This window comes from Pongo abelii, chromosome 19 (assembly GCF_028885655.2).
Source record: "Pongo abelii isolate AG06213 chromosome 19, NHGRI_mPonAbe1-v2.0_pri, whole genome shotgun sequence".
NCBI classification, from domain to species: domain Eukaryota; kingdom Metazoa; phylum Chordata; class Mammalia; order Primates; family Hominidae; genus Pongo; species Pongo abelii.
This window is the reverse complement of record NC_072004.2, coordinates 97,099,879-97,112,385: the sequence shown is the minus strand read 5'-3', so window position 1 is coordinate 97,112,385 and position 12,507 is coordinate 97,099,879. Positions and strand designations below refer to the sequence as shown.

General features: G+C 47.9%; 1 protein-coding gene across 1 annotated transcript in view; it reads left to right on the top strand.

Annotated features, from left to right (window-relative positions):
• The first annotated feature begins 11 nt into the window (after nucleotides 1-11).
• Nucleotides 12-12,507, top strand: part of NPLOC4 (NPL4 homolog, ubiquitin recognition factor) — an 80,840-nt gene continuing 68,344 nt past the window's right edge. The window contains exons 1-2 of the mRNA XM_009252138.4: nucleotides 12-197; nucleotides 7,299-7,379. Coding sequence (XP_009250413.2) covers nucleotides 183-197; nucleotides 7,299-7,379 — 96 coding nt within the window. The 5' untranslated portion in view covers nucleotides 12-182. The remainder of the gene's footprint in view (nucleotides 198-7,298; nucleotides 7,380-12,507) is intronic.

Here is a 12,507-nt window from a genome sequence, read left to right as displayed (position 1 = left end):
CGTATTGGGCGAGGCACCGGACGTCGGCGGCTGGCGGAGCCGGGCGGGCGAAGCTGGAGCGGCGGTGGCGGCGGCGTAGGGAGGCCGGGGCCGGGTCTGAGGCCGCGGCCGGGTCTGCGAGGCCCTTGGGGCGGCAGGCGGCGGCGGCCCGGGGCTCGAGCCCGGAGGCAGGAGCAGCCGCCATGGCCGAGAGCATCGTGAGTGCGGCGGCCGGGCGGGAGCGGGGACGCCGGGATGAGGCAGCAGATTTGCCGGCCTTGGCCTGTGGGGGAGGCGGGCCTGCCGGCCCCGCGACTCGGCCCCTTTCCCTTCTCTCCCCGGGGCTTTCTCTGTAGTGGCTGGGCCCCTCTCGGGGACTTTCACCCCCTCGGCTGCTTCCCGTCCTTGCCCGTCCCCGGAGGACTTGCGACCCCGGTTCCCCGCCCTGGGCAGGGAGAGGCCGAGCCTTTCTGCAGGGAGAATGGACTGTGACGAAGAGAAACTGCCCTCCTTCCCCACCCGTTTCCCGGCTCCAGGAGACTTCCTGGTCTAATTCCAGGGACTCCCAGCCAGTCCTGCCCCTCTCAGAGCCAGGGACACCTCTTATCCTAATCTCCCTCTGATTCTCTCGTCCTGCTCTCCCCCTTCCCAGCAAGTGCCTTGTCATGAGTCACTGAGGAGAGGAGCTCTGCAGATGGGGACGTTACAGAGCTCCCTCCCCACCAGAGGACCTGGGAAAATGAAAACACAGTAACTTGCCGTCTTTGCTCCTTGTTTGGAAGGATAACTTGACAATTCCTCTTTAAAAGGAATGTTGTAAATGATGTTGATTTCACTTTTTACTTGAAATTAAAATTGTCGGCCGGGCGCAGTGGCTCACGCCTGTAATCTCAGCACTTTGGGAGGCCGAGGCCGGTGGATTACCTGAGGTCAGGAGTTCGAGACCAGCCTGGCCAACATGGCAAAATCCCGTCTCTACTAAAAATAAAAAAAAATTAGCCGGGCGTCATGGAGCACTGTAATCCCAGGTACTTGGGAGGCTGAGGCAGGAGAATTGCTTGAACCCGGGAGGTGGAGGTTACAGTGAGCTGAGATCCCTCCATTTCACTCCAGCCTGGGCTATAGAGCGAGACTGCGTCTCAAAAAAAGAAAATAATAATTGTCATACACTCCGCCTTAACGTAAAAAATATCAGTGATAAATCAGAGAAAACCAGTCCCTCTTTAAGTTGTGAGAAGTTTCTCCCCAAAAGTAAATGTGATGGGAAAAAGCTGACCATTGGACAGGAGCATTTTGGTTAATAGTAAGGAAGATTTGGGATTTCTGGGGGAAGCTTAGCAGTATTGGGTGAGGAGTAATGTTCATACTGTAGCATTGTGACAGTCTCTGCAGTTTTGCCAGGTGTTGTCAAGAATAGGTCTCCAGGCCCCGCGTGGTGACTCACACCTGTGATCCCAGCACTTTGGGAAGCCGAGGTGGGTGGATCACCTGAGGTCAGGAGTTCAAGACCAGCCTGGCCAACATAGTGAGCCTAGGTGGCGTCACTGGACTCCACACTGGGCGACAGAATGAGACTGTCTCACACACACAAACAAATGGGTCTCCAGGAGAACCGAGCACTTACGTGCAAGGCTTTTCTCTGGTGATTCCATCATCTCTCCAGTCGGGCCCTCCTGGTGCCTCCATGTTTCCCAACCTGGAGATGAGTGGAATGAATATATGGCCCAGGAGAAACTTAGGAAACGTTGACTCCTTTTTTTTTTTTTATCTTATCTTATTTTATTTTTTTGGGATGGAGTCTCACTCTGTCGCCCAGGCTCGAGTTCAGTGGTGCGATCTCTGCTTACTGCAACCTCCGCCTCTCGGGTTCAAGAAATTCTCCTGCCTCAGCCGAGTAGCTGGGGTTGCAGGTGCTGGCCAACACCCATGGCTGATTTCTTTTTTATTTTTAGTGGAGACGGGGTTTCACCATGTTGGTCAGGTTGATCTTGAACTTCTGACCTCATGATCCGCCCGCCTCGGCATACCAAAATGCTGGGATTACAGGCGTAAGCCACCGCGCCTGGCCTTTAAATCTTTTTTAATTAAAAAAAATTTTTTATAGAGATGAGTTCTCTACTATGTTGTACAGGCTGGTCTCTGAGCTCGAGGGATCCTCCTGCCTTGGGGTCCCAAAATTGCTAGGATTACAGCCCTGAGCTACCATGCCTGGCCAAGAAACCTTTGACTCCTTTGAAAAATAAAATGTGGCCATGCAGTGGCTCACGCCTGTAATCCCAGCACTTTGGGAGGCTGAGGCAGGTGGATCACGAGGTCAGGAGTTCAAGACTGGCCTGACCAACATGGTGAAACCGTGTCTCTACTAAAAATAAAAAATTAGCTGGGTGTGGTGGCATGCACCTGTTATCCCAGCTACTCCGGAGGCTGAGGGAGGGGAATCCCTCAAACCCGGGAGGTGGAGGTTGCAGTGAGCCCAGATTGTGCCACTGCACTCCAGCCTGGGCGACAGAGCAAGACTGTCTCAAAAAAAAAAAAAAAAAATTTGTTAATCATTGGTGACTTTGCCTAGAAATAGGTTAGGAATTAGCACTGAAACCTTCTTTCAAACTACCTTTGTACTTTTAACTAAGTTACAGTAACCATTGACAAATGAAAAGTGTTTCAGACAAGGCCATTTTTTCCCCACTAGTGTATAAGTCTAGGCTCTCATTGACAGCATTGGATCTCGTTGAATTTCTCAGATTGTGAGGAATTAAAACACTCTTCTTTTGAAATTGATTTAAAAAGTTATTTTGAATTTAAAAAGAGGTCTTTTGAAAAGTTTCTGGCTGGGCACGGTGGCTCACATCTGTAATCCCAGCACTTTGAGAGGCCGAGGCAGGTGGATAATGAGGTCAGGAGTTCGAGACCAGCCTGGCCGTCATGGAGAAACTACGTCTTTACTAAAAATACAAAAATTAGGGCATGCTGGCTCACGTTTGTAATCCTAGCACTTTGGGAGGCCGAGGCATGTGGATTGCCTGAGCTCAGGAGTTTGAGACCAACCTGGGCAACACGGTGAAACCCCGTGTCTACTAAAAAAAAAAATACAAAAAATTAACCGGGTGTGGCGGCGTGCACCTGTAGTCCCAGCCACTCAGGAGGCTGAGGCAGAAAAATTACTAGAACCCGGGAGGCGGAGGTTGCAGTGAGCCGAGATCGCACCACTGCACTCCAGCCTGGGTGACAGAGTGAGACTCTTAAAAAAAAAAAAAAAAAAAAAAAAAATTAGCTGGGTGCGGTGGCGGGCACCTGTAATCCCAGCTACTTGGGGGGTTGAGGCAGGAGAATTGCTTGAACTCGGCAGGCAGAGGTTGCAGTGAACCGAGATTGTGCCATCGCACTCCCACTCTGGGTGACAGAGCAAGACTCTGTCTTGCGGGGAGATAAGAGTTTCTGTGGGTTTAACTGTATCTCACCAGTTCTTCAGCTTCCCCAAGAAGCGTTCTAGTCTTATTTTCTTATAAATAGGGAAACTTAAGTTACCAAGAGGCTGTGTGTTCATGTTGTCAGGTCTGTCTCTTCCTGTGTATTTCATTTTGTAGTCTGTGTCAGAGGATAGGCCAGAACTTTCCATCGTACAAATTATGTTTGTCTCTTGTTAAACACTGGAGTTGGCCTTGGAAACCTGGACTCCTATCTTCTGTGGTAGAGGATCAAGTAGGATGACTTCTTCACCTTAGAATTCTGCAGCCTGAACCATTTAGCTCTGTAAAGAATGGCGGTGACATGCTCTTGTTCCAGAGTCATCGTTTGAAGGAACATTCACATGTTCCCCTTCATTAGAACAGAGCTTTCCTTTTTAAGATAGCTAAGTGTTGGCAGACAGATTTTAGAAACAAATAAGTGGAAGTATTTACCTAATGCTATATATTGTGAAAACGTTTTTCTTGGGTATTGAATCTAGAATGAAGTATACTAGACATTAGAAGTAAAAAGAATTGTATTTCTTTTTTTTTTTTTTGAGATGGAGTCTCGCTCTGTTGCCCAGGCTGGAGTGCAGTGGCGCGATCTGCTCACAACAAGCTCTACCTCCTGGGTTCATGCCATTCTCCTACCTCAGCCTCCCAAGTAGCTGGGACTACAGGCACCTGCCACCATGCCTGGCTAATGTTTTGTATTTTTAGTAGAGATGGGGTTTCACCGTGTTAGCCAGGATGGTCTCGATCTCCTGACTTAAAAGTTGAGAACATATCAAGCGGAGCCTTTTCTGCCAAGTGAAAGTTATGGGAAAATGCAGGACAGGGTTATCCTATTTTAGGAAAATCTAGATTAGGCTTAGTTACTTTACTAAAGGTGGACAAATCCCAGTAGACTCTAAGCCTTTATGGTGTTTTGTCCTGTATCAGTGGAAATCTTTTTTAGACAATGGCTTGTGACACTTTTCATCTGCATAGTGGTCGAAGAGGATGTTTAATGTAACACTCGTGGTAACCTCACAGAAAATAGTTACAGAATTTATAAAAAAGGAAATAAGGGAGGCCGGGCGTGGTGGTGCACACCTGTAATCCCAGCACTTTGGGAGGCCGAGGCGGGTGGATAACTTGAGGTCAGGAGTTCGAGACCAGCCTGGCCAACGTGGTGAAATCCCATCTCTACTAAAAATACTAAAAATTAGCCAGGCGTGGTGGCAGGCACTTGTAATCCCAGATACTCAGGAGGCTGAGACAGGAGAATCGCTTGAACCTGGGAGGCAGAGGTTGCAGTGAGCTGAGATCACACCATTGCACTCCAGCCTGGGCGACAAGAGCAAGACTCCATCTCAAGAAGAAGAAAAAAAAAAGGAAATAAGGGAATTGAAATGTTTCACTATAAAAAATCAGCTAGGCTTGGTGGCTTGTGCCTGTAATCCCAGCACTTTGGGAGGCTGAGGCAGGTGGATCACCTGACGTAGGTGTTTAAGACCAGATTGACTAACATGTTGAAACCCCGTCTCTACTAAAAATACAAAAATTATCTGGGCTTGGTGGTGCATGCCTGTAATCCCAGCTGCTCAGGAGGCTGAGACAGGAGAATCGCCTGAACCTGGGAAACGGAAGTTGCAGTGAGTGGAGGTTGCAGTGAGCCGAGATTGCGCCACTGCACTCCAGTCTGGGCAACGGAAAAAGACTGTCTCAAAAAAAAAAAAAAAAAATAGCTGGGTGTGGTGGTTGGCCCCTGTAATTCCAGCTACTCAGGAGGCTGAGGCAGGAGAATCACTTGAACTCAAGAGGCAGAGGTTGCAATGAGCCAAGATTGCGCCATTGTACTCCAGCCTGGGCCACAAGATTGAAACTTCATCTTGGGGAAAGAAAACAATGAGCTAAATACAAGAGATGATATTGCAGGAAATGAGAGAGAAAGAAGCTATAGAATGCACCGTCAGTCTTTGCTGAGAGGAGAAGCTAGGACACTTATGGGCATGTTCCTGTCTGCCTTCCTTCCCGTCCCACAGATGGTTGGAGCAGGTCTTTGTTTGCTGCAGAGCATGCCATTTCATCCTCCTTGTCTAAAGCAGGGACCTGTGCTGTTGGCCAGGCATGATAACTCACCTTCACGATGGCTTTCATTGGCGTAAAAATCAAGTCGTCTTAGAAAGTAATGCTCTTTGTCCAGTAGTCTTCCAGATCTGCCAACCTTTTTAGGCTTGCCGTGGGGAAAAAAAATAATAAAATATCTACATATATATAAACTTTAATATGCATATATGCACACACACCCATGTTATTAAATTAGGATGGGGTCTCGCTGTGTTGGCCAGGCTGATCTTGAACTCCTGGGCTAAAGAGATCCTCCTGCCTTGGCCTCCTGAAGTGCACGGATTATAGGCGTGAGCCACTGTGCCCAGCTGAAAATATTTTTTCAAAACCCTACAAATTTTACCATTAAAGACCTTTATTGCTTTTAATTTTAATCTCTTTTTTAAATTAAAAAAATTTTTTTTTTTTGAGACGAAGTCTCATTCCGCGTCATGCAATGGCACGATCTTGGCTCACTGCAACCTCTGCCTCCTGGGTTCAAGCGATTCTCCTGCCTCAACCTCTCGAGTAGCTGAGATTACAGGTGCCTGCCACCACGCCTGCCTAATTTTTGTATTTTTAGTAGAGACGGGGTTTCACCATGTTGGCCAGGCTGGTCTCGAACTCCTGACCTCAGGTGATCCGCCCACCTCGGCCTCCCAAAGTGCTGGGATTACAGGCAGGAGCCACTGTGCCCGGCCTAATCTCTTTTTTTGAGACAGGGTCTCACTTTGTCACCAATGCTGGAGTGCAGTGGCACCATCTCGGCTCACTGTAGCCTCGACCTCCCTGGTTTAAGTGATCCTTGTGCCTCAGCTCCCCAAGTAGCTGAGACCATAGGCGTATGCCACCATTCCTGGCTAACTTGTATTTTTAGTAGAGATGGGGTTTCCCCATGTTGCCCACTGGTCTTGAACTTCTGAGCTCAAGTGGTCTGCCGCCTTGGCCTCCCAAAGTGCTACAATTACAGACGTGAGCCACTGTGCCTGGCCATTTTTAAATCTTTTTTAGGGAAAGTAAGTAATAGCTGGCGTGGTGGCTCACACCTTTAATCCCAGCACAGTGGCAGGATCACTTGAGCCCAGGAGCTTGAGATCAGCCTGGGAAATATGACACTCTGTCACTACAAAAAAATAAAATTAACCTGGTGTGGTGGTGCAAGCCTGTGGTTCCAGCTCTCGGGAGGCTGAGGTTGGAGGATCACTTGAACCTTGGAGGTCAAGGCTGCAGTAAGCTGTGATTTTGCCACTGCACTCCAGCCTGGGTGACAGCAAGACCCTGTCTCAAAAAAGTAAAAAAAAAGTAACAATTAGAAAATTTCCTGTGATTCTTTTAAATTGTAGGACTCTTGAAGACTGTCTAATGTTTATGTATAGATCCTGGAACAAAGTAACATCTTTTTTTTTTTTCCCCAAAGTAACATCTTTTTTAAAGAACACAGTTCATTCATGGTTCATGGTGGGTTTTTTTCTGTTTAAGTTTGAAGAGACAAAAAGTGTTTTACATATACTCTATAAATAGTGATTAGGAATTAAAGTTGTTTTCTGAGTGAAACTAAGAGTTGAGAGGACAGTACTCTTAAAATATCTCCCCATATGTTGATGAATCTCACCCCTCGGCATCATCTTCTAGAAGGATTGAGCTGGGTATTGAAAGGTGAAGAGTGAGGTTTGGCTTTAATTTTCAGTGACCCAGATGCTAAAAGACCACAGATGGAAGCCGTAGTATTAGATCAGGACCTCACTAGGCTGTGCAGTAACCATCATGTTTTGTTTGCAACAGATAATTCGTGTCCAGTCCCCGGATGGAGTGAAGCGGATCACAGCAACAAAGAGAGAAACAGCAGCAACATTTTTGAAAAAGGTATCTGTGGCCTGGGTATTGACCCTCAGGAGATTTTTCATCCTCTACTGTTACTGCTATCGATACCTTTTCTCTTTTCCTCATTTTCTTATTTTCCCTATTCCCAAATTGCCTCTTGCATTGCTTTTCTCTATCACGGTTGGGTTGGATTGCTATAGGATGAGATGTTTGTCACAGCTGATCACTGCTCAAAATTATAGGACCAAGAGCCCAAAGGTAAGTGTAAAAGTATTTCACGGCTGGGCGCGGTGGCTCACACCTGTAATCCCAGCACTTTGGGAGACCGAGGCAGGTGGACCACGAAGTCAGGAGTTCAAGACCAGCCTGGCCAAGATGGTGAAACCCTGTCTACTAAAAATACAAAAATTAGCCGGGCGTGGTGGCAGGCGCCTGTAATCCCAGCTACTTGGGAAGCTGAGGCAAGAGAATTGCTTGAACTCAGAAGGCAGAGTTTGCAGTGAGCCAAGGTGGGGCCACTGCACTCCAGCCTGGGCAACAGAGACTCCGTCTCAAAAAAAAAAGAAAAAGTATTTCATAAGAGTGGCCAGGCGCAGTGGCTGATGCCTGTAATCGCAGCACTTTGGGAGGCCGAGGTGGGCGGATCACAAGGTCAGGAGATTGAGACCATCCTGGCTAACTCAGTGAAACCCTATCTCTAGTAAAAATACAAAAAATTAGCCGGGCGTGGTGGCGGGCACCTGTAGTCCCAGCTACTGGTGAGGCTGAGGCAGGAGAATGACGTGAACCCAGGAGGCGGAGCTTGCAGTGAGCTGAGATCACGCCACTGCACTCCAGCCTGGGCGACAGAGACTCTGTCTCAAAAAAAAAAAAAAAAAAGAAAGAAAAAAAAAGTATGAATTGTAGATATGACTACAGTTGACTCAAAGAATCATCCCTGGCTCCTCCCTGGTCTCCTGACCTGCATTGTGTCCAGGATTCCCATGACAGTTTTCCTTTTTTTAACCAATCACAAAATATTTCATTTACTGTGATAGTTGCATATTATGTACTTCTTAGCTTATCTTCACAGTTTCTTCCTTATTTACTTTTCCCATGGATTCCCCCAGACCATTTCTGTCTGGTGTTATTTCTCTTCAGACTGAAAAACGTCCATTAGCCTTTGTTTTAGGTAGGTTTGTTGGTCACAGACTGTTGGGTTTTTTTGACCTGAAAATGTTTTCGTTTTGTCCTGTGTTTATATGAAGGATATTTTCTTTTTTTTTGAGATGGCATCTCGCTCTGTTGCCCAGGCTGGAGTGCAGTGGCATGATCTTGGCTTACTGCAGCCTCTGCCTCCTGGGTTCAAGCAATTCTCTGCCTCAGCTTCCCGAGTAGCTAGGATTATAGGCGCCCGCCACCATACCTGACCAATTTTTTGTATTTTTAGTAGAGACGGGGTTTCACTATCTTCACCACGCTGGTCTTGAACTCCTGACCTCGTGATCCACCTGCTTTGGCATGAGCCACCGCACCCGGCCATGAAGGATATTTTCTTTTTCTTTCTTTCTTTTTTTTTTTTTTTTTTTAATGAGAGGTAGTCTCGCTCTGTCTCCCAGGCTGGAATGCAGTGGCGTGATCTTGGCTCACTGCAAGCTCCACCTCCCAGGTTCACGCCATTCTCCTGCCTCAGCCTCCCAAGTAGCTGGACTACAGGCGCCCACCACCATGCCTGGATAATTTTTTGTATTTTTAGTAGAGACGGGGTTTCACCATGTTAGCCAGGATGGTCTTGATCTCCTGACCTCGTGATCCGCCCCCGCCTTGGCCTCTCAAAGTGCTGGGAGGCTATTTTCATTCAATACAAATTTCTTTTTTTGAGACGGAGTCTTTTTCTGTCGCCCAGGCTGGAGTGCGGTGGTGTGATCTCAGCTCAGTGCAACCTCCGCCTCCTGGGTTCCAGCAATTCTCCTGCCTCAGCCTCCCAAGTAGCTGGGATTACAGGTGTGCACTACCATACCTGGCTAATTTTTTTTTTTTTTTTTTTTTTTTGAGACAAGAGTTTTCCTCTTGTTTCCTAGGCTGGAGTGCGATGGTGTGATCTTGGTTCATTGCAACTTCTGCCTCCTGGGTTCAAGCAATTCTCCTGCCTCAGCCTCCCGAGTAGCTGGGATTACAGGCATACACCACCAAGTCCAGCTAATTTTGTCTTTTTATTAGAGGCGGAATTTCACCATGTTGGTCAGGCTGGTCTCGAACTCCAGACCTCAGGTGATCCACCTGCCTCGGCCTCCCAAAGTGCTGGGGTTACAGGCGTGAGCCACTGCGCCTGGCCTCAAAGCAGATTTCTGAGTTGACATTTCATTTTTGTTCCCCACCATGCACCAATTTTTTTTTTTTTGAGACAGAGTCTTTCTCTGTCACCCAGGCTAGAGTGCAGTAGTGCGATCTCGGCTCACTGCAAGCTCCACCTCCGAGGTTCATGCCATTCCCCTGCCTCAGCCTCCCGAGTAGCTAGGGCTACAGGCGCCCACCACCACGCCCGGCTAATGTTTTTTGTATTTTTAGTAGAGATGGGGTTTTTCACTGTGTTAGTCAGGATGGTCTCGATCTCCTGACCTCGTGATCCGCCTGCCTCAGCGTCCCAATGTGCTGGGATTACAAGAGTGAACCACCACACCTGGCCCTTTTTCTTTTTTTTTTTGAGATGTCTCATTGTGTCGCCCAAGCTGGAGTGCAGTGGCACAATCTTGCCTCACTGCAACCTCCGCCTCCCGGGTTCAAGTGATTCTCTTGCCTTAGACTCCTGAGTAGCTGAGACTACGGGCTCGCACCACCATGCCCAGCTAATTTTTGTATTTTTAGTAGAGATGGGGTTTCACTATGTTGCTCAGTCTGGTCTCAAATTCCTGACCTCAGGTGATCCGCCCGCCTCGGCCTCCCAAAGTGCTGAGATTACAGGTGTGATCCACCCTCGCCCAGTCCATTTTTAAATTATTATTATTATTATTATTTTTTGTTTGCCTAGGTTGGAGTGCACTGGCACAGTTACAGCTCACTGCAGCCTTGACTTCCCGGGCTCAAACGATCCTTCCACGTCAGCCTCCTAGCTAATTTCTTAATTTTTTGGTAGAGATGGGGTTTCACCATGTTGTCTAGGCTGGTCTTGATTTCCTCAAGTGATCCTCCCTGCTCTGCCGCCCAGATGCTGGGATTCCAGGCGGGATCTGCGGTGCCCGGTCCTGTTGAGCATTTGAAGCCGTTGTTCCACTGTCTTCTCGTCTTCATTGATCTCTGGCTTTCAGCAGGGTGACTCTGGTGTGCCTCGCAGTGGTGTTCTTTGTATCCTAACTTGAGAGAGTTTGCTGAACTTCCTGGAGTTGTTATTTGATGTTTTTCATTAAATTTTGGGGTTTTGGCCACTCTGAGTATTTTTCTGTTCTATCTTCAGTCTTTTCTTTCTTTTTTTTTTTTTTTGAGATGGAGTCTCGCTCTGTTGCCCAGGCTGGAGTGCAGTGGCGCGATCTTGGCTGACTGCAACCTCCGCCTCCCGGGTTCAAGCGGTTTTCCTGCCTCAGCCTCCCGAGTGACTGAGATTACAGGCACGTGCCAGCACACCTGGCTAATTTTTATTTTATTCTTTTTAAGATGAAATCTCACTCTGTCGCTTGGGCTGGAGTGCAGTGGTGCAATCTCTGCCCGCTGCAACCTCCACCTCTCAGGTTGAAGTGATTCTCCTGTTTCAGCCTCCTGAGTAGCTGGGATTACAGGGGTGCACCACCACACCTGTCTAATTTTTGTATTTTTAGTAGAGATGGGATTTCACCGTGTTGGCCAGGCTGGTCTCGAACTCCTGACCTCAGGTGATCTGCCCAACTCGGCCTCCCAAAGTGTTGGGATTACAGGCTTGAACCTCTGCGCCCAACCCTCATTTTTTTCTAGTGAGGAGCATTTGATGCTGTACCATGGGTTCCTAAGGCTGTTTTTTTTTTTCCCCCAAATCTCTGCCTTCAGATTATATAGCTGTTATTTTTATTGATTCATTTATGTTTTTCTTTTTAGAGTTGGTTGGATTCTCACTCTGTTGCTCAGGCTGGAGTGCAGTGGTGTGATTCATATCTCATTGTAGCTTTGAACTTCTGGGCTCAAGTAGTGCTCCCACCTCAGCCTCCCGAGTTGCTGGGACCACAAGCTATTCACCTATGTTTAGGTTGACTCTTCTGCTTTCTCCCTTCTGCTGATAAGCCCATTCAGTGAATTTCTTATTTCTGTTTTTGTGTTTTTCAGTTCTAGAATTTCCATTTGATCTTCTATGATTTGTTTCTTTACCGAGATTCACATTCCTTATATTTGGGTACATCTACTCCGATGACCCCTCAGTGTAGAGCTCTTGCTCTGGCCCCTTGCCTGGGCTCAGACACAGATGCATACCTGCCTGCTGGATGGCTTCACTGCAGTGTGTGTCTGGTTGTCACCTCCGATCTCAGTGTCAAGTGGAGGTCCTGATTTTCTCTCTAGTCTTCTTCCTTTTGTAGCCTTTCCTTTCATGGTTCCTGCACAGGTGTTACCTCCACATAGTTTCTCAATCTAGAATTCTCAGCTTTAGTCTGACCTCCTTCCTTTCTCTCATTCCATTCCTGTCCCTGGTCCTGCTCATCAGCAGGGCCTGGCAATGACCACCGCTGGAAGGTGTGCTCTTGCCTTCATTCCCACCATCCTGTCCCATTTCATCCCCTGTCTCAGCCCGTCTCTCTTGTCTCTAGGATTGGCACTCTAGCTTCCTCTTCAGTGTGGTGTTGAGAAACAGGGATTTTGTGGATGATGATTCCCCCTGCCTTTCGTCTGTGTGGCTTCCCACGGCCCTGTCTGCCTCGCCAGCCTCATCTCTTTCCATCTTCCTTATTGTTTGTTGGGCTCTGGCCTCCGTGTTTCCAACGCCCTACCTGCCTCCTGGTCTTTGTGCTTGCTCCTGCTCCCTGTGGCCTTTTCTCCCAGCTCGTGTGTGGCAGGCTTACCCACCGCTGGGTGGGCCCTGCTCAGTTGAACCTCTTCAAAGAGACTTCTGGCCTCCCATCTGAGGTTTCTTTTCCTTTTCTGTCATGGTGCTTATTTCGACCTTTGTTGACTTTGTCTCCCGCATTTGTTGGTAAACTGCTTGACAGCAAGAACCTTGTCTTTTTTTTTTTTGTCT